The following is a 20,467-nucleotide window of genomic DNA, read 5'->3' as shown; positions in this document are numbered from 1 at the left end:
GGAAACCCCTGTGTGAGCACAGGTGGGGAACTACAGAGGTCCAGGGCTGCCTGTCCCTTCTGAGGGTTGGCCACGTCAAGGAGGTGGTTAGAAGTCCCCTAAAACAGATGGTTAGAGGGCAACAGCCATGCAGTGGTTATAGGCGTGTACATCTGCATATGACGTGTGTCCATTTACACACCACCCCAGTGTCTCTGTCTCTGTTGGGGCTGGGGTCTATGTTTGTTCCCACTGTTTTTGTTTAAGACGGTGTCACCACGCAGCCCTGATGGCCTCCAAATTACCAGGCCTGCCTTAAACTCAGAGTCCACCTACCTCTGCCTCCCAAGTGCTGGGATCAAAAGCAAACGCCCCACCTTGCTTCTTAGTCTTAATTTTACTTCCTGGTGGTACTGAGGATAGAACCTAGAACCTCGTATCTGCTGTGAAAGAACTGGGCCGCTGGGCCACACCGCCAACTAGGGCAGCACAAGGCTGACCACAGACACCTGTGACACAGACCTCCACAGCCCCAGACACAGTCACGTGGGGTCCTTGCTGTCCCTCAGGCAGCCCCCAGGGATTGGTTCACTGCAGGCAAGAAGGTGGGAGGAAGTCATGCAGGGCGGAGGCAGGTAGGGAGAGCACCTGTCTGGGCTCGACCCCGCAGTGCGGAGGCGCCCGCCGCAGCACGGCCTTGCTGCCTCCCGGAGCGTAAGCAGAGTTCACCCAGGAGTGCGAGCGATCGACGCCCTGAGGACACACAGAGAAGGGGCGATGTCCTGGGCCAGGCACAGGGAAGGAGGCGGGAGGCCACGGGCCCCAGAGCACAGACGTGCCACAAACATACCTGGGAAATGTGCGGTATTCGGGTGCTCACGGAGTGTATAATGGTCTAGAGTGCACGTGTGTTCAAACCCTCGTAGGTTTACATACGGAGAGCATGTACACATGTATATGGACATGCATATGGGGCCCGACCACACGCGCCTTGTACATATCTGTGCATGGGTAACTGCATGCGTGTGTGTGCAGAGGATATGTGTGTACACATAAAGTACACACATGTGCGCATCTGTGCACGTATGTACAAGGACACACGCACACGCTCCTTCGCATGAGTATGCAGGCTGCGTGTGTACCCATACCTGCTGAGCCACATGCATTACACTCCTTGTCGAGGCACCCCAAGCCCTGCCCCCCCCCCCCCAGTCTCTAGTTCAACTGAACAGTGGAGAACAGACCAGCCCAGCAGCGGCGACAGCCTCCGCCTGGCCACACGGCCGGGACCGCCTTCTTCTGAACAGTGACTTGCCACTTCCTTCCCCCTCACCCAGCCTGCAGCCAGGCCTGTGAGGCAGGAGGCCTCCGGGCCACTCTGCCCTACCTTGCTGGCTAGGATTCGGGACACCTCTTCATCCACGGAGCCAGGGACCACGGCCAGGTCAGGGTTGCTGCTGCTGATGCTCTTAGAACGCGCCAGGTAGAGGCTGGTGGGGCGGCCGGAGCCTCGGGCCAGGGTGGCAGCCTGTACGGCTTCTGGAGGGACCCCTGAGGAGAGAAGGAACCCACCAGCTCAGCACCTGCCAACACATCCCAGTCCCTTGCCCTGCGTGAAATCGCTTTTCTTCTCCGAGTCTCCATGTTGGCACTGGAGAATGGAGCTGAACATGATGACTGCTTCATGGTGATAGAAGACACTGGGACAGGCCTGTGTGCCCATGTGCTCATAGCCGTTATGCATTCTGTATGAATGGGGAGAAGCTGACTTTCTTCCCGTCAGGGCTGGGGATGAAAGCAACCTCCTGTGCAGGCTGAACACTCCAGCTGCCGGAGCTCCACCCTAGCCCGTGGCCCTCCACCCTCAGCCCTTTCTCCCTCTCTGCCCCTCCCTCTCCTCCCCCTCCTTCTTTCTGGTGCAGAGATTCAAACCCAGTGCCTCACTCATGTATGCTACTCACACACACACAATCTCTCTCACACACACACACACCGACAAAGCCAGTCTTGGTGAACGCTCTGTGGTGGAGAACTTTCCAAGTTCACTCTCGTGTGCGACGCTGGGCGGGCTGGTGAGTTGGACATTATCATTATCACCTTTGCACTCCCGGTGACCCCTGCTTATTCTCCTACTCTCCTCTACTCAGTGTGTTCTCTCACCAGCATCTATTGTGACCCAGCGTTCTCCACCGACACTCACCGCCTGGCAGGCTGGGGTCACCACCAGGGAGGCGAAAGGCATAGTGGACATAGGCAGCCAGCAGTGGGCAGTGACCACGGGAATCTTGGACAGCCTCCAGGTTCCGGTGCACAAGGCTGGCGACATGAGCCATGGCTTCAAAGGCTCCTCGGCCCAGGTTCACTGTCGGACAGAACAAAGGTCACGCCCCGCAGCCCACAGCCTCTCGGGTCCCCATTCACCTCCCAGAGGCGGGAAGGGAAGAGGTGGAGGGGCTCATCTGACCACTGGAATCTGAAAGGCCCAGCACCTGGATGCGGTGCTCTGGGGTCACTCTTCATACGGGGAAACTGAGGCCACAGCAACAATGAACTATAGGAAGAAACTCGGGGGAAAGAGACCACAGTGGCTCACCCATCTGGCCACAAATGATCGGTGGACGCACGATCAGGCGGACAAGCTTGTCTAGAACATGGTGGGAAAAGGCCACCAGGGGCTCTGGGCTGGCAAGACGCAGCGCTGCCAGGCTGGCCCGCAGCTCCTGCTCCACAGTGCCCTCGCTCAGCACCGTCTCCTTGAGCCGGAACGGGAAGGTCCCTTCTTCCAGAACATGTACCAGGGTGAAGAACTTATCCAAGTGGGGGTCCTAAGCAGAGGGGAAGGCACCCAGTGAGCAGAGAGCCGGGCGCAGAATCAGGCACCCCTCCCTGAGTCAGTAGTCTGGGACAGATCGACTAAAGTCATGTCCAGTGGCTGGAGGCCAGACCTTTCCCAGCTAGCTGCAAGTAAGTCTTGCTCAATCCCAGGGTGAGCAGGAGGGAAACAGGCCGGCATCCTGGGTTCCCATCCCACCCCGTACCTGGGGGTGCACGGACGACACAGCTGTAAGCTCCACACTGAATACACCCTTATGGCCATCCACCCAGCGCATGCCCGGCAGCGCCACCTGTGGGAGGGAGAGGTGGCGTGACCCTCCCCCACGCATCAGGCCACCAGGCCAGGCTGTGGCCCTAGCCATTGCGACACCATGACCGGAGAGTAGCCCAGCCTGCGGGAGCAGCAGGGTACCCGTCCGTCTCCAAGTCCATTCCCAGTGGATGAGGGGAGAGCCCTGGCAGGAGGCTGGAAACGCACAGAAAATGGACAGATGTTCAGAGAGTAGGCATTAACTAGAAAGAGCAGCTGGGTGGCAATGAGATTGAAAGAGGTTTTGTTCCCTGGGACTTGTTCATCTGGAGGGTAAGGACATGGTGGCAGTGCTGTAGTGGGGTAGAGGGGGGACAAAAATGACAGCAGGAGAGCGAGGTACGGAAGCCCACACCTGTCCCCCCAACACTTGAGAGACAGAGGCAAAGGTATCCTTGACTACGCAGAATTCCAGGTCTGCCTGGGCTATATGTGATCTTGTCTAAAAAGACAGAAGATAAAAAAAAAAAAAAAAAACAATCCCCAGAGCAGACAAGATATTGCAGTGGGTAACATTTACCGCAGAGTCTAAAGACCCAAGTCCAAGCCCTGGGTCCTGCACGGAAGGCAGAACGTTCTCACGAAATTGTTCTCTGACTTTCACACACTTGTCATGGCATACGAGCCCCCACCTCAAAATAACAAATAAGAATTAAAAAAAAAAATCTCAAGGTTAAAAAAAAAAAGAAAGAAAGAAAGAAAAGAAACACTCAAGCTGTTAACGGAACGGAGGGCCTGAGGGACCTGTGGGAGAACAGAGAGAGGAGAGGGCACACGTGGGGTGCAGCTGCCCACAGAGACATTCTTATTGGGGTGGCAGGAGACACAGGGGACCCTCGGATGCCCACTGAGGGCACAGGGCTCTCGGGGGCATTGGAGGGCAGCAAGCAGGAGGCTATAGAGGACTTCGGGGCAGTAAAGGCGGCTGTGTCGAGGCCCAGGCACGTACATCAGGGGTCAGCACTGAGTAGCTGGGCGGAGGCTGGTCCACAGACACGGGCAGGCAGAAGGGACCAGTCCTCAGGCGGCCATGTTGGAGTAAAGGGATCCACTGGGGAGAAGAATGGATGAGGGTCAGGGGTGACTGGGGGACCTTGAGCGGGAGGTGGGGGGCAGGGGAAGAAACTGTGGGGAAACAGTGGCTCACAGTGAAGCCCACAGGTGTCTCCAGGGCTGTTCCTGGCCGGGGCTGGCAGCTGACGTGGTAGAAGGTGAAAAAGAGGTGATGGTTCTCGGTCACGCAGGCAGGAAGTCGTAGCTTAAATTCCTCGTAGAATTCAGGAGACCTAGTAAGACAGGGCCTCAGCTTACCTCATTTGCATGCTGAAACCCAAGCTTCTGCACCTCCTGCCTCATGCAAACCCCTGCACTTGGCTACCCTGAGCCCCTCGGAGTCTCCCAGGGTCGGCCCCACATACTTGTTATGGTAGACCACCGGTGTGAAGGCCTCTCGGGCGAATTCGCTGCAGCTTGATTTCCCAAAGATGACCTGCAGGAGCAGGGGTGTGAGGGACCCACTGGAGACAACCTAGGCCTGCTCCGTCCCCTTCCCTCCAGGGCAGGGCCACCACGCTGACCGGCAAGGCCTGGCTCTGGTCTTCACCCGCCATGTACTGGATCCGCACGGCCAGGTTGCGCACGGAGCCCTGGCGGCTGCTGAAATTGAGGCTGTGTGGGTACACGAAGAGCAGGTTCCTGGAAAGGGAGGTTTTCAGAGTGGAGGGCCCTTGAGAGGGCCGGGGACACAGTTAGAACAGGGTGGGCTGTGACCCCAGGCATCACAGAGGCTCGAGGCTGGGTGAGACCTCGGGACGTGCACCTCTAGGTGCGGGGACACAGGGCCAGGCATAGAATCAATTCTAACTCAAGCTCACCCTGGTCTACAGAGCTCTAGGTCAGCCAAAGCCGCACAGGGAGGCCTTGTCTCAGAAAATAAAACAGAAACCAAACAACAAAGGTTTGAGAGCGGCTCTCAGGGAGCAGATTTGAGTTTGCTGTTTGGCGGAGGATGACATTTAGTCAGAGGAGACTGACTTCCGTCTCCACTCCAGAGTGCTGGGGCGACAGGCATGTGCCAATGTGCCTGGCTCATCAGGGGGACCTGATGCCTCTGGCCTCTTTGGACACCTGTGCTCACACCCTGCCCCCAAACACACAGAATTAAAACAATAAAACGAACCTTTTAAGAAGGTGGAGCAGGTAGCCAGGTGGCATGGCTGGACCCCCACACCCCACTACCACCTTTGTTGGTCTATAGAAGTTATGTTCCATCTCTCTACAGACAGAGTCAGAACCTGGGCTGGAGTCCTGGTCCCGCCTCCTTTCCCCAACTCTAACTGCACAAACCCCGACCCCCATCGGCCTCTGTTGCTCTATCCATATGATGGGGGCACCTGGCCTGCCCATTCAGCCTTTGTAACACAGAACCAACCACCAGTAACCTCATCGCACAGCACCCTCAGAGTGTAGGCTCCATTCCAGGCACTCAACATGAAGGACTAACTCCACGGCCATTTTGGGGGGTGCTAGGGATGGAATGCCGAGCCTGGCGCATGCCTGGCGAGCCTTCCACCTCAGAGCTTTACCTCAGCTCTCATTTTCTTGAAATAAGACAGAGTCTAGTTCTGTAGCCTAGGCTGGCCTTGAACCCAAGTTCCTCCTGCCTTAGCCTCCCGGGTGCTGGGACGGACGTGAGCCACCACACCTGACTGACTTACTAACTTTCCACTTGCAAACAAAGCCATGGCTGTTCTTTTGGCGTGAGTGCCCAGCAAATGCTCATTACTACACGTGGGGCCCCTAGGTAGGGAAAGCGAGGTGCAGCAGTGGGCTTGCGTCTTCTAGGAAGTTAAATCGAAGTTAGCACGGATCATGGACCGGGCCAGGAGTCAGGCTCCATGACCCCAGGGTGGGGGGGCTGTCACTGCACTCTTCCTCACCTCCCCTGCTACCAGCCGCACCCAGTGACCCCTGCATGGGCGGCTTGCAGGAAGGAGACAAGGAGAACAGATGACGCACAGTGCCTGGAGCCCATGAAAATGGCGACCACAAGACCCCGGCCTGCTCCAGCGGCCCCTCTGGGCGACCCAGCAACACTGGCGCTGCTGCTCCGGGTGTGTGGAGAGCCATGGCTCACGGGGGCCGCGCCTGCACTTCGATGGGCAGCTGAGGCTCCTGGCAGCGCTCCGGTCATAAAGACCCCGGCGCTGAGATCTCGGGCCTGAGCTCTCCCACGGGCCCCCACCCCCACCCACCACAGCTGGCCCTGAGTTCCAGCAGCGTGGCATCAGCGTGGCCTGCTTAGCCATCGGCCTGATGCAATGGCTGTGCCCCCGCCAGGTCTTGCACAGGTCTTGTGCAACAGTGGCTGGCTAACCATTGACCAGGGGGGTTGGTGGCAGTCTGTGGAAATAAAAGGCGGCCACAGTGGCACAGGAACCACAAACCCTGAGACCGTCAGCCATGGCTGCGCTCGCTGTCTGCCTCCTGTGCACCCTGGCAATAATGGCGCGCTCTGCCCCGGTGGCCTCTCTGGGTGGTCCAGAGCCAGCTCAATATGAAGAGCTGACCCTGCTCTTTCACGGGGCCCTGCAGCTCGGCCAGGCCCTCAACAGCGTATACAGAGCCACAGAGGCTCGCCTGACAGAAGCGGGGCACAGCCTGGGCCTCTTTGACCGAGCACTGGGACTTCTGGGCACAGAGGTCAGCCAGGGCCGGGATGCGACACAGGAGCTTCGCAACAGCTTGTCAGAGATTCAGGTGGGCCCTGTCGCTGGGGTGTTGTTGGGTGGGTGAGAGGCTGAGGAAAAGCTAGGTCCAGGGTGTCCCACTGTCCTGGTGAGCTCAGGATGGAGGAAAAGTGAGAAGGGGCTGTGTGAGCAAAGCTGAACTAGGTGACTTCGCTGATGCCATGCCATGTGTTGAGCAGGTGGAAGAGGACGCTTTACAGCTTCGCTCAGAAGCCACAGCCCGATCGCTGCGGGAGGTGGCCCAGGCCCAGCAGGCCCTGCGGGACACAGTACGGAGACTACAAGTCCAGCTGAGAGGCGCCTGGCTCGGCAAAGCCCACCAAGAATTTGAGACCTTAAAGGTAAGGGGCTCCCGGGTCTGAGGGGGGTACAGCTCTGCTCCCCAGCCAGAAGCCACCACTGAACCCTGAGCTAAAGGACATGAGCCAGTTGCATGTGGGGTTCCAGCCTCCATGACCTTCCGGGCCTCAGTTTTCCCATTTGCTAGCAAGGGCAGGAACCAGGCACGGCGGTGATCACCTGTGATCCTGGAACTCCAGAGGCAGGGCAGGAAGAGAAGCTGAGTGCCAGCCTTCGCTGCACAGCCAGAGGCCAGCCTGAGCTACATGGTGACGCTCTGTCTCAAAAAGAATGACAGAAGGATAACTGGGTGTGGCGGCATTCCCAGCACTTTGGAATACAGGCCAGGGGGTTAGGAGTCCAAGGTGATCTCTAGATAGACATGTCAGTTAAGCTTGGGCTACATGAGACTCTGTCTTAAAATGAATGAATGAGTGAATGAGATCCCCATCATGGGACCAAAAGGAAAAGGCACTTGCTGCCAAGCCCAATGGCTTGAGTTCGATCCCCAGGACCCACACGGTGGAAGGAAAGAACCCACTCCCAACAGTTGTCCTTTGATTTCCACATTTGCACGACGGTATGTGCACACACTAGATAAAATAAATTTTAAAATAAAATAAGAGCAGTGACAGTCATTTCGGGGCAAAGCCGGAGCCTCAGAGTGCAGGGGGAATGGACACAGTAAGTGCTCAATAAGTGCTTGTTACCGTGGTATCTGGCGCCATGTATTGAGAACCCAAGCAGTACTGTTTGATGTGCATTTACAGACAATGCAGAGCCAGTCCTATTTTAGATACACCTTACAAATGGGGAAACTGAGGCCAGAGGGTCTTGGACACTCGCTAGGTCACGTGGATTTTAACAGAGAATCATGCAGCGGTCAGGAGACGGGAAGTGACCCAGACACCAAAGCTAAGGTCTCTGCTTCCTCACAGGATAGAGCCGATAAGCAGAGCCACCTCCTATGGGCTCTCACCGGCCACGTGCAGCGGCAGCAGCGGGAGATGGCGGAGCAGCAGAAGTGGCTGCGACAGATCCAGGAGAGGTGAGTGTGGTGGAGGCCTACATCTGGGGCAACAGGGGGGTGTTGCCTAGGTCCAGTGAAGGGCATCTGGACCCCACACTGGCCTTGACTGAGCTCTGTCTCCCTCTCTAGGCTCCACACGGCAGCCCTTCCAGCCTGAGGCTGACCTGGGTGTCACTGAGGACCGGTCACCTGGAAAGGAACAGTGAGCGCGCTCCCTGAAGGCCCTGAGCAGGGTGGACAGAGCTGGCTGCCCCTCGGCTGGGCGTGGCTAGTGCTCCCTGCTTCCTGACAGAGCAGAGACAGAAGCAAGCAGGCCGGATGGAAGACAGAAGACAGAGCCCCGTGGAGGGGGGCTGGAGAAGGGCACGAACCCCTCTATGTCCCCCCCAATAAAACAGAATGGAAGCAATTGGTGGAGTGTCTATGCCTGTGTCTGGGCAGTGGCTCCATCGACACAGCCCAGCACGCACGGCCCCGGGCCAACTGCAGAGCCACAGCCACGCGATGGAGAGGCACACACTTGCCATCTCAGTGTTGGGAGGGTAGAGGCAGGAGGATCCGCTCGTGGAGGCGGAGACAGGTGGACCCTAGCCAGCCTTGGCAGTTGCAGGCTGGGAGAAGACTCTGGTTAAAAGCACACACGACTCTTGCAGAGGACCCATAGCCAATTCCCATCACCCATGGCTCACGCCACCGGCAACTCCAGCTCCTGGGGCTCCAAAGCCTTTGTCTCTTCACACCTCACACCAGTGCACGTTCCCAACAGACAGGAGTGCGACACAAACGTCGGTGCCCGCTCACTCTCTCTCCCTTTCTCTCTCTCACACACACACAAAATTAAAAATAAAAACCAGGCGTGGGAGTGCACATCTTTAGTCCCAGAACCTGGGGGGCAGAGATAATGAGTCCAGGGCCAGCCTGGTCTACAAAGTGAGTTTCAGGCCAGCCAAGGCTTATGCCCTGTCTCAACACAGAATAAGAGTAACACTAACTGTTAAAAAAAAAAAAAAAAAAAAAGGTGGGGTTCCAGAGATGATTCAGAGGGTAAAGGGGTCACCGCAGGCAAGCTTGGCAACACGAGCTCCGCTCTCAAAACCCACACGGTGGAGAAGAACGGATGCTTTTCTGCAAGTTGTCCCGACCCCACACTTGAGCTGTGTGCCGCACCTACCCCCGAATAAAATTAATAAATATGATCAAAAGACTTTTAAAACCGGTGGACAGCGCCTGAGGAGCAGCGCCCATGGCTGCACTTGTGCACACTTGAGCACCCCTAAGAGCGCCCTACAAAGGAACACACACGCGTGCGCACACAGCCGTAAACTGTACCTGTAGCAGGTATGTGGGGCGTAGACCTCGCGGGCGGGGAACTCCAGGATCTCCTTGGTGGGCCGCCCCCTGGGGTCTGGGTAGGGCTTGACGTGCAGTAACTCGGGGGACAGGCAGAAGTGGAGGTTCTCGGGAGCCGGGGAGATGTCGATCTTGAGCTGGGCTGGGGAGGAGGGACTGGTTTTCACCGCCTCGGCCTCCCAGCTGCAGCTGGGCTCTGCCTGTCCCCTGATGTCCTCTCCCATCGGGAGCTAACGCCCACGAGCTGCCCTGCTCCACGCCCGGGGGTTGGGTGCCCAGTTCCCGTTATCCTCGGCGTGGTCTGCGGAAGCTCTGCTCTACAGGGTGGGCCACGCACCAGTCACAGGCCGCAGACGCCTCAGCAGGGACGATGGTCGCCGCATGTCCGCCAGAAACTTGAAAAGGTCCTCATCACTGAGCCGTTCTGCCTCCTGCCAGATACAGGTTCCCCAAGGCCGGGGCTGAAAGCCCTTCCAGATGGACGGGTCCCCAGGGGGAAAATCCCTGCGTTCCCTTCCTCCCAGGCCCCGTGTCCTATCCAAGGTCACCTGTTTAAAAAAGTTGGTGACCGTTAGCGTGGCCGGCCGAAAGCTGGAGAAGCTGCAGGCGTCGTCCCCACTGCAGCCTCGATCCTGGGGCCCCCGGCGGCGGCGCTCCGCCCAAGTAGGCCGGCGTTCTAGGAGACAAAGGTGGCAGAGGGGGCAGAAATTAGGGGGTGATGGTGGCAGAGGGGGAGGGAATTAGAGGAGGCTGGTGATTAGACGGCTGCAGTGCCGCGGTCAGCCAGCAGGCGGCGCTCGTCCTCACCGCCCTCCGAGTCGGAATCGCGGTCCTGCGGCGCGACGCTGCTCACGATGTTGGCCAGGTGCACGGCCGTCCAGGCGAAGGGCATGCGGTAGCGGCCCAGCCTGGTGCAGAACTGCTCGGCCGCCAGGCGCAGCCGCTCCAGCTTCTCTTTGTTCTGTGGGGAGACGCCCCCGGCCCCCGGCTCAGCGTCCCTCCCCTGTGCCTGGACCTGCCCTCCCACCCTGGGCGGCTCGCCCCCTCTTACCTTCACCGCGTCGGCCTCCTTCATCACCATGTAGGGCTCGCAGCACTCGCTGATGTCCCCCTGCTGAAGCACCTTTTCCAGCTGCAGGGCAGAAGGGCCCAGCGAGGGGCTCCTTAGCCCCCTCTCGGCCGTCTGACCCTCCTCGACACAGACCCACAGGCACTTCATTCAAGACTAAGGATGAACTCAGGACTCCCGCTTCTCTAGGACAAACTGACAGCTGCCATGGCTCCCGCGGTCCTCAGGATTGACTCCCAGCATTCTGACAGCAACTCCACTGTCTCAGCCCTTACCTCCAGCCCACCTTAAGCTGCTAACTCTCTCTCCCTCTCTGATATAGGATTTTACTATGTAGCCTGGCTGTCCTGGAATTCTCTTTGTAGACCAGACTGGCCTTGAACTCACAGAGAGCCACCTGCCTCGCCCCCTCAATGTTGAGACTAGCGCTGTGCACCACCATGCCCAGCTTCTTCTCTTTCTTTCACGGAATTACTCTCGTTCTTAGTTATCTCTATGAGTGCGAGGGCAGTGCCTGTGGTGGCCAGAAGAGGGCACTGGATCCCACCCCAACAAAGGTCTAGGGCATGAACAGTGGGATCTCTCAACTGCTAAGGCATCTTTCCAGCCCCTCCCTTCCTCCCTTCTTGTTTTGAGACAGGTTCCCACTGTGAAGATCAGGCTGGACTCAAACTCACTAAGATGGGCTTAGTGAGACTTCCCAAGTCCCACCACTGCCTGGCCTGGCCTCAGTTTCCGTACTGAGGATGGAAACCAGGGCCTTCCAAATGCTGGCTGAGCACTGTACTACTGAGCCAGGCAACCAGGCCCTCACTGGAGGATTCTAGGAAGAGGCTCCGCTGCTGAGCCATGCCCCCTTCCGTTTTCTGGGCTGCACGCGGACTTGCAATCCTCCTGTGCTCTGGTTGGCTTTATGTCAATCTGACACCAGCCAGGGTTATCTGGGCAGAGGGAACTTCAGTGGAGGACACGCCTCCCCTCAGACTGGCCTGTAAGCCAGGCTGTGAGGCTTCTTCTTGAGTGATGATTGATGGTGGTCCTGGCTGCCTAAGAAAGCAGGTGGGGCTGGAGCTGTTAGGAGCACTGGTTGCTCTTCCAGAGGGCTCGGGTTCAATTCCCAGCACCCACATGGCAGCTCACAACTCTCTGTAACTCCTGTCCAAGGGGATCCACACCCTCCCACAGAAACACATGCAGTCAAAAGACAGCTGTATATAAAAATTAATTAAAAAAAAAAAAAAAGCAGGCTACATATCATAAAAAGCAAGCAGATAAGCAGCACTCCTCCATGGCCTCCGCTTCAAGCTTTGATTCCCGGTTCCTGCCCTGGCTTCCCTTCATGATGGAGTGTGACCTGAGAGGTATAAGCTGAAGTAAATTCTTTCCCTCCGAGTTGCTGCTTGGCCATGCTGCTGTTTGTCACAGCAGCAGAAGTCTGCTTCAGCCTCTGAGCTGTCACAGGCATAGGACACGGCACATGGTATGTTTTCATCAGTCTGCCCTGAAATCACAACCCTGAACCACAGGACCAGGACTCCAGTCCTCAACATCTCAGGAGTCGTGGGACCCTAGGCAAGGCACATGTTCTGTGCCTCAGTTTCCCCACTTATAACATGATGACCATTATAACCTTCACCTTGAAGAGCTGGACCCTAAGCAGGCTGTACCTAAGTCGATTCATTGTTAAACTGACATAACCATGACTGAAGAAATCTCACAATGCATTACTTGCCTGCCCCATCCATAGAGGGAGACTCAGTTGTTCTGTTTGTTTTAAGACAAAGTTTCTATGAGCGGCCTCAGCTGCCTCAGACCCACGATCCCCCTGCCTCAGCCTCCAAGTGCTAGATCACAGTCCATCCCTCTGAACCTCTGGCTGGGTCACCATATTAAATCACCCCCTTGCAGGGCCCCAGTCAGCACCTTGACAACCAGGAAGATGTCGGGAGAGGGGTAGGTCACGGAGAAGATGGCAGAGCGTGCCAAGGTGGAGATGGCCGGGTGGGTGCCATGAGCCCGGAGCAGCCCCTTCACGGAGTCCGAGTTTAGGTCAAAGTAGAAGTTTTCTGAAATCTGGGGATGTGGGACGAAGCTAGCTGGGAGATAGCAATCCCCAGCCCCCCCCACCAAGGAGAAAGAGGGAGGGAGAAGGAAGGATGGCTGAGAAAGATGTAGGGAAGGAAGGAGTGAGGAGGAAGAGGGGAGAGGGAAGAAGGAGAGGGAGGAGGGAGTGAGGAGGAAGAGGAGAGAGGGGAGAAGGAGGAGAAGGAGGAGGGAGGGAGAAGGAGGCACCCACCTTCTTTTTCTCCCGTACATCATACAGGGCCAAGGTGCCAAAGATGGGCTCAATTTCAATCTCAAACCTGTGGGCAAGGGGGACCGTTCTGTGACAGCTATCAAACACTCTCTGCACGTCCTTCCTCTCCTTCCTTCCTTCTTCCTTTCTTCCTCCCCTTCCTTCCTTCCTTCCTTCCTTCCTTCCTTCCTTCCTTCCTTCTTTCCTTCCTTCCTCCCTTCCTTCCTTCCTTCCTTTTCTCCTTTTGGGACAGGATCTGATTCAGCCCAAGCTGGCTTCCAGCTCCCTATATACCCCAATTCTCCTGCCTCTGTTTCCCAAGTGCTAGATCGCATCTTGTCTCTGCGATGCTGTGGATGGAACCCAGGGCTCTGTGCACACATTTTACCTACTGAGCTACCCCCTGCTGTGGGTGGCATGAGACTTTCCACTCTTTTGGACAGCCCTGTGCCTATACTAACTTACCAGATCTGGCCCCTCCCCCGGGAAGTGAGCGTACGTGAGAAACTGAGGCACAGAACTGCAAGGGTACCCTGCTTGAGATCAGAACACTTGTGAAAACCAGGATTTGGCTCTGGCCTGCCCACGCTCCTGCTGAGACCCAGGGTGGAGGGGTGGAGCCTGGCTCCCAGTTGCCTGTCCAAGGCCTATCAGTATAAGGCCCCAGAAGCAGCCAGAAGAGCGTGGGAACTGAACTGACAGGAAGTGCACCCAGAGCCTGGCCCTGCCCCTCCTGGACCCTGTTTCTGTCTGGATCAGAACAGGAAACAGATTTCCATTCTGGCCCTCAGCCCCAAGCTCAAAAGTTGGGAATCCAGCTGTGGGCTCACAGACTCACTCAGCCAACACTCGCTGAGCGCCTGCTGTACCCAGGACAGAGAAACAGAGTGTATCACAGACTGGTGATGGCAGGCGCCTGGAGGAGGTCTCGGGACCCAGAGAAGCGGCAGCACAGCTTGGGAGACCACGGAGTAGGAAGAAGCATGGCAGTTTCCCAGACTGTCAGTGAGGGGAGTGGGAGGCGGGGGGGGGGGATGTTTAGGACCTGTGTCTTCTTCGAGGGGAAGGAAGAGCCCACAGCCCTCACAGCACAGAAGCCCACGGGGCTGCCCTATGACTCACTTGAGTGACAGACATTTCACCAGGATCCTCTGTCCAAAGTGTTCTCGGGGCGGCTCGGGGCGGCTGCGGCGCTCTACAGCTTCATCCTGCAGAGACAGGGGGTGTCTGGGATGGGACCTGCAGGGAGGTTCCAGAGCGCCTGGCCCAAGACCAGCTGCACCCAGCCTCAGCCCGTGTCCCCTGCCCCAAGCCTGCTGGAACTTCGTTTTGGTTGTTGTTGCTTTGTTTCCCGAGACAGTCAACACTTCAGTATAAACTAGGCGTTCGACCTCGTGGCTTTGCTCAGCTTTTGACTCATGTAGGCACTCTGAACACACCCAAAGCAGGTTAAACTAGTAGTCCGTGAGAGAGCAGTGTTGCACATTTTTCTGTTTTTTGCTTTCTCAGGGATATGGTCTTATGTAGTCCTGGCTGGCCTCAGATTCACAATGTAGCCAAGGATGACCTTGAACATCTGATCCTTCTACCTCCACCTCCCAAGAGCTGGGATTATGGGCACAAGACACCATGCCAAGCTTGGATGCACTTTTGACTTACATATTTTGAACAACTTTTTTTTTTTTTTTTTTGAGACAGGGTCCTGGACTTGCTATGTAGACCAGGCTGGCCTCGAACTCACATAGATCTGCCTGCCTCTACTTCCCTGAGTCCTGGGATCAAACGTGTGTGTCACCATGCCTGGCTCATATTTTGAATTTTTTTAACTGTACATGTTTTTTTTTTCTTCTTTTTGAAGATTTATTCTATCCGCATGTACCCCTGCAGGCCAGAAGAGGGCATCAGGTCCCAGTGAGCCACCATGTGGTTGTGGGCCACCATGTGGTTGTGGGGAACTGAACTCAGGACCTCCGGAAGAGCAGACAGTGCTCTTAACCGCTGAGCCATCTCTCCAGCCCCCAACTTTTAAATTTCAAATAGGTTCATTGGGCTGTAACCCCATCATAGGCCAGGAGTGTCTCCATTCACTATACCCAGTAAGTACCGACTGAATAAGCACTAGTTCAGAGCCAGCACCCAACAAGTGGTTAAACAAAAACATAGTGGTATGCAGTTGATGCCAAATAAATGGCTAGATAAACAGAGACGTAGATGGTAGGTGGTCGGCGCACTGGCTGATTAAACAGCAGTATATGGAAGGCAGGCAATGGACACTGGCTGAACGACTGTAAAGATAAGCACTTAGGGCCTGCCAAAGAAAGGTGAGACAAGTAAGAGTCCAAACAATGCCATTCGCTGAAGATGGGTATACAGCAGGCAGCCGGTGAATGCTGGCCGGCTCCCTGGTCTGGGGGAGGTGAGCTGGTGGGCACCCACCTCGTCAGGAGCCGGGTACAGGGTGAGCAGGGCGGGGGCCCGCTGCTGCCGCCTGAGGGCTTCGTTGCGTCTGTCCACGTCCTCGGGGGCCGCCCGCTCCAGCAGCGTGGGCAGCAGGGAGTCTGCGGCCAGGTTCCTCAGGCTGAAGATGCCGGAGGCGCCGCTGCTCCGAGGGGTGTCCTCTGGGGAGCCCGAGCAGTGCTGGCCATCGTCCTGCTGCTGAGAGCGTGCAAGCGCTGAGCACCGGCTGCAAGCACCTGCCCCGAGTCTGTCCCGTGGACATCTAGTCTACACGGGAGCGATGCCGAGGGGCAAGCCAGGGCAGGCTCACCACTGCAGGGGCCACCTGGGGGCCTGGCTGGCCTCTCCAGACACTTGTAGAAATAGGTCTATGCAGGGAGCTCTTCAGCACTGCTGTGGGAGAAGGTCCTATCCCACAGGCCACCCTTGTCTGGCCAATCAGAGCACACTAATGGCCTCTCTACCTTTGGGCTAACCTCAAGCTGGCCCCAAGGATTAGCTCCAAGATAAGAACACCCCTGGGATGACCGATTACAGCCTCCCCCGGGACTATGTTCACGGCTGGCAGGAAGAGGAGAGTCCTTTCCCCTACGTGTGGCTGACCTAGGTCCTCCTACAGCCAACTGTGCTCGCAACCCTGACTCAGACCTAGTTCTGCTCTATGACTGTGCATCTCTGACCTGCCTGTGGGCCTCAGTCTCCCCGCCTGCATCTATTTTCCTTATTTATTCGTCGTCTCCCTGCCCCAGCCGAGTATGGAACCCAGGCCTTGCATCTGCACAAGCACTTTACCGCTGAGTCTACCTCCCTGCAATACAGCTAACAAAAGTGGAATCCATACCAGTAACAACAAGTGACTACTGGGATACAGCAGGTGCTCGGTAAATGCTGATTAACAAAATATAAGCACTATATTTACATTATTTGTTGTGCCTCAGTTTCTCTGCCTATGAAGAGGGATAATGGTTGCGGATCCCACTCACAGCATGAAAGGAACAGAAAGCCTTTAGTATACAGTAAGCACTCAATAAATGTGCACAACGACTCTTAACTCTTCTCTGTGGGGACTTATTTCGCTCACTGGGATCAAGGCTGACCGCACCATTTTCCTGAGTCTGACCCCTCAGTGACCCAAGCCAGGGCTCCCTCACCGCGTCCTCAGGACCCATCTTCTCATCCCCAGAGGCATCCTGCTCGAAGACCTGGCAGGTGAGGCCTTTCTGCCGCTCTCGCTGGGTCTCTGTAGTGATTGGGCTGTATGCTGTGCTCAGGTGCTGGTACCTAGCAGGGAGGGGGCGGGGCTGAGCAGGTGGCAGGGAGCAGAGCTGGGGCCTCTGATACGTGGGGTGAGACCATGTGACACCTAGCAGGTCCTTTAACCAAAGACGTGCAACTCTTCTTGGAAGGAATAGCCGTGGAGGAGCAGAGGGACCGGCAGGCCAGGGCAGCCTTTGGCTCCGGTCAGACCCACCTTCTGCGCACAGTGACCCAGTCCTCCGAGTACATCCGCAGCGCAGCCCTCACCTGGGCGTCCAACGTTCTACAGCAAAACACAAGCAGGGTGAACAAAGGCAGGGTGAACATCTCCGAAGGCCCAGGAGAAAAGGACTGTGGATACCAGCGCTCGGGAGGCGGAGGCGGAGGCGGAGGGGGAGGAGTGCTATGGGTTACACAGCAGGCTGGGACGCCGTGGGAGGCCCTGCGAGGAGGCAGCTCAGTGGCTGGCTTCCTGTCCGCCAAGCCCTGGGTCCCGTTCTCCATACTGCAGAGGCCGGGGCGACGGGAGACAGGTAGGAGACCAGACGTTCAGGGCCTGGGCTGTAGGAGCCCCTGCCTCGGAGCATAAAGGCAATGGCCTGCAGAAATGGCTCGGCGGCTAAGATCACTGGCTGCTCTTGCAGAGGACCCGAGTTCGGATCCCAGCACACACAAGGTGGCTCACAGTCACCTGCAACTCTAGTTTCAGAGCATCCAACGCCCTCTTCTGGCCACCACGGGCAGAAGGCACATATGTGATGAACAGACTTAGAGCAGGTGGGGCACCCATACGTGTAAAAAGTGAAAAACATGTAGCTGAGCCGGGCGCAGTGGTGCATGCCTGTGAGCCCAGCACTCGGGAGGCAGAAGCAGGCAGATCTCTGTGAGTTCAAGGCCAGCCCGGTCTACAACGTGAGTCCAGGACAGCCAGGGACACACAGAGAAACCCTGCCTTGAAAAAACAGGAAAAAAAAAAAACATGTCTGGAGAAATGCCCGGGGCATGAAGTCTGGGGGTTCAGATCTCCAGCATTCGTGCATGGTGGACACCCCAACCCCAAACCTCAGAAGGCAGAAGCAGGGGTCCCTCATGCAGGCTGGCTAGGAGTGAGAGAGAAGTTGGAGTGAGGGACCCTGCCTCCTTAAGTTAGCAGGAGCACGAGAGTTGACCTTTGACCTCTGCACAGGGGCATGCATGAACTTGCACACATCAATTAAGAGCACACACACACACACACACACACACACACACAGAAACACACATTCACAAACAAGGGAAAGAGATTTGTCCAGGGCCACACAGGTGTGCAGAGCCCGAAGTTGAAGCCGGGAGTAGGAGATGGGAGATGTGTGTGTGCAGAACGCACCCATCCTCGGGGACCCCGGACTCTGTGGTCCGGCATTCTCGGGGCTGCTTCAGGAGTTCTAGATCATCAGCCGGAAACTCCATCAAGTCCCTGAGGGGGCCGGGCTCAACTTCCGGTGGCCGGCTCTGAAGCACATCCTCAAAGTCCAGGGGTTCGATGACCTCCGTCAGAGGGACCTGATTGAAGCACAGTGGCTATAGCGCGCGCGCGTGCGCACGCACGCACACACGCGCGCACACACACACACACACACACACACACACACACACACACACACCCCGGTGAGAGGCTGGGATATGCGCACAGCTGACTTTAGGCTGCCCAAGAGGATGGTGAGGGCCTCGGAGGCTAGGCTGCGGAAGGTCTAGTGAGAGCAGACTTTCCACAGCAGCTTGGCCAGGGCCTGCCCCTCCCTCCAGGGACTCCAGGAAGGAAATCACACCCTGGTGTCTGGAAAGACTCTAAGGGTAAAAGGAAGGGCCGGAGACAATTCCTGAGGCCCCGCCCCGCCCCTTCCCCCTGTCGCAGGAAGTCTCTTCCAGCCCCCAGCCTAGGGTGGCTTCTGGGTGGTCCAGGAAGCGGGTGCCACCCCTTGGCCACCCCTGGAACACACACACACCCCTGCATCAGTGCCCATGGGTGAAGGACAAGGCCTCCCTCCTCTCTGGCCACCGAACACAGGGGGTTCAACCAGCACCAGAGCAGGGTGTACACCGCGGCTGCCAGGACACAGGGCTGGGACTCACCCCTAGGGAGCTGCTGGAGCGCCGGCTGGAGTGGGGCGAGCCGCTGCGTTCCCGGGACACCTGCTTCCGGACCTCAGCAGCCACTGTCCTGGAAAGCCAGGAAAGGGATGTGGGAAACAAGAAAACTCAGGTGGGGGGGTCCAAGGGGGGGATGGGGTAGTTTATTTGTAGGAGAGAACTTGAGTGATAAAAGGAAAAATAAAAACAAGGACTTAAGAAAACAAAACAAGAACCAAAAAGAGACCCGTGAGATGGTTCAGCAGGTTAAAAAGCAGTGGCACTGACCCCTCCATGACCCCAAGCATGAACACCAGGGCTCAGTCCTGCCAAGAGCCACATGGTAGAAAGAGAGAACTGACTCCCAAAAGCTCCCCTTACTTCCGGGTGCCACACATGTAAACAAACTAAAAACAGTCAAGGGCTGGGTTGTAGCCCAGCCGCAGACGGCTGACCTGAATGTGACAGGCCCTGGGTTCCATTCCCAGCACCGCTAAGCTAAATAAACGTGATTTAAAAAAAAAAGGCTGCAGGCCTCTCTGCACCCCGGTCCCTTCCTACACGAAGCAGACAGAGACACGCCGCTGTGCCAGACTTGAGGGAGTGACAGTTTCCTCCCCCCCACCCCGTCACTTCCGTCCCCTAGACTCAAAGAGGTCCAGAGGGAGACGTTCTTTCCTGGGCTCTCAGCACTCCACAAACCTAATCCGTCCAGGCTGTGACGACGCTCTGGGCACAGCATTCACGCCTCCCAGCCCCAGATTACACACTCACAGCTGCCCTGGCCTAAGAGGGGTTACGAGAGAACACGGGTCCCGCTCACTGACATTCGGTAAGTATTCTATGTGTGTGTTCTCAGGGAGGCTAGGGGCGGCTGCTGGTGTGGAGACTGGCAGGGCCCTCAGCTCGGTGAGGAAAAAGTGCTGGTGCACTCCTGGAATCCTGGTCCTGGAGGAGGCGGTGCCTCTAGGTGTTAAAACTTCGTTTACTTTGCTTTGTGGTGCTGAGAATTAGCCCTCAGGCCTCACTTCGGGGTTCTAGGCAGGGGCTCCACCGCTAAGCCAAGCCGCCATCCCTGCTCTCCAGGCTTCTTCAGGCTGAGGACCAGCCTTTCAATGCATGAACCCTACTGACACACTGAAACCAGCCTGGGGGGGGGGGGGACAGTCTTGGTTCACACCAGTTTCTAGAAAGTTGCTCCCTTCAGGGACAGCCAAGGGTGGGACAGGCTCCTCCGTGGCACGGGAAGGAATTAATGAGGCACCCCACGGCAGCCTTCCCTGCAGTCTGACTCATCCACAAAGCGCAACCTGAAAATGTCCCCGTGTGACTTTGGACAGGTAGGGCATCTTTTCCTGTCCTCGGTGACTGTTTCTCTCCTTTGAGTTTCTGGGAGGCTGGGATGGCTCACTCGTGCTAATAAAGAGCTCTACACTGAGCCACATCCCAGCTCAGGTCTGTCTCAAAAATCAAACAGCAGCTGGGCATGGTGGCACACGCCTGTGGTGCCAGCACTCAGGAGGCAGAGGCAGGTGGATGGATCTCTGTGAGTTTGAGTCTGGATCTACAGAGCGAGTCTAGGCAGCCAAGCTTACACAGAGAAACCCTGTATCAAAAAAAAAAAAAAAAAGAAGAAAAGAAAGGAAGGAAGGAAGGAAGGAAGGAAGGAAGGAAGGAAGGAAGGAAG

At 56.8% G+C, this 20,467-nt stretch overlaps 2 protein-coding genes across 2 annotated transcripts in view; one reads left to right on the top strand and one right to left on the bottom strand.

Annotated features, from left to right (window-relative positions):
• Dock6 (dedicator of cytokinesis 6) overlaps window positions 1-20,467 on the bottom strand; it is a 52,498-nt gene that overhangs the window by 27,806 nt on the left and 4,225 nt on the right. The window contains exons 2-23 of the mRNA XM_055619211.1: window positions 18,784-18,871; window positions 18,038-18,213; window positions 16,886-16,954; window positions 16,566-16,695; window positions 15,394-15,612; window positions 14,080-14,165; window positions 12,958-13,024; window positions 12,585-12,734; window positions 10,644-10,724; window positions 10,400-10,553; window positions 10,141-10,268; window positions 9,930-10,023; window positions 9,572-9,734; window positions 4,702-4,819; window positions 4,543-4,613; window positions 4,272-4,410; window positions 4,074-4,175; window positions 3,018-3,104; window positions 2,573-2,804; window positions 2,180-2,341; window positions 1,367-1,530; window positions 628-732 (exon numbers count right to left, since the gene is read on the bottom strand). Of these exons, the coding sequence (XP_055475186.1) occupies window positions 628-732; window positions 1,367-1,530; window positions 2,180-2,341; window positions 2,573-2,804; window positions 3,018-3,104; window positions 4,074-4,175; window positions 4,272-4,410; window positions 4,543-4,613; window positions 4,702-4,819; window positions 9,572-9,734; window positions 9,930-10,023; window positions 10,141-10,268; window positions 10,400-10,553; window positions 10,644-10,724; window positions 12,585-12,734; window positions 12,958-13,024; window positions 14,080-14,165; window positions 15,394-15,612; window positions 16,566-16,695; window positions 16,886-16,954; window positions 18,038-18,213; window positions 18,784-18,871 (2,785 nt within the window). The remainder of the gene's footprint in view (window positions 1-627; window positions 733-1,366; window positions 1,531-2,179; window positions 2,342-2,572; window positions 2,805-3,017; window positions 3,105-4,073; window positions 4,176-4,271; window positions 4,411-4,542; window positions 4,614-4,701; window positions 4,820-9,571; window positions 9,735-9,929; window positions 10,024-10,140; window positions 10,269-10,399; window positions 10,554-10,643; window positions 10,725-12,584; window positions 12,735-12,957; window positions 13,025-14,079; window positions 14,166-15,393; window positions 15,613-16,565; window positions 16,696-16,885; window positions 16,955-18,037; window positions 18,214-18,783; window positions 18,872-20,467) is intronic.
• Angptl8 (angiopoietin like 8) lies at window positions 6,580-8,651 on the top strand. The gene is made up of 4 exons (XM_055619212.1): window positions 6,580-6,883; window positions 7,053-7,214; window positions 8,151-8,260; window positions 8,372-8,651. The coding sequence occupies exons 1-4, from the start codon at window positions 6,587-6,589 to the stop codon at window positions 8,397-8,399; spliced, it is 597 nt and encodes a 198-aa protein (XP_055475187.1). The 5' UTR covers window positions 6,580-6,586; the 3' UTR covers window positions 8,400-8,651.

The sequence above is a fragment of the Psammomys obesus genome, unplaced genomic scaffold (genome assembly GCF_907164565.1).
Source record: "Psammomys obesus unplaced genomic scaffold, mPsaObe1.curated_primary_1811, whole genome shotgun sequence".
In the NCBI taxonomy this organism is placed as follows: domain Eukaryota; kingdom Metazoa; phylum Chordata; class Mammalia; order Rodentia; family Muridae; genus Psammomys; species Psammomys obesus.
This window is presented reverse-complemented; position numbering and strand designations above follow the sequence as displayed.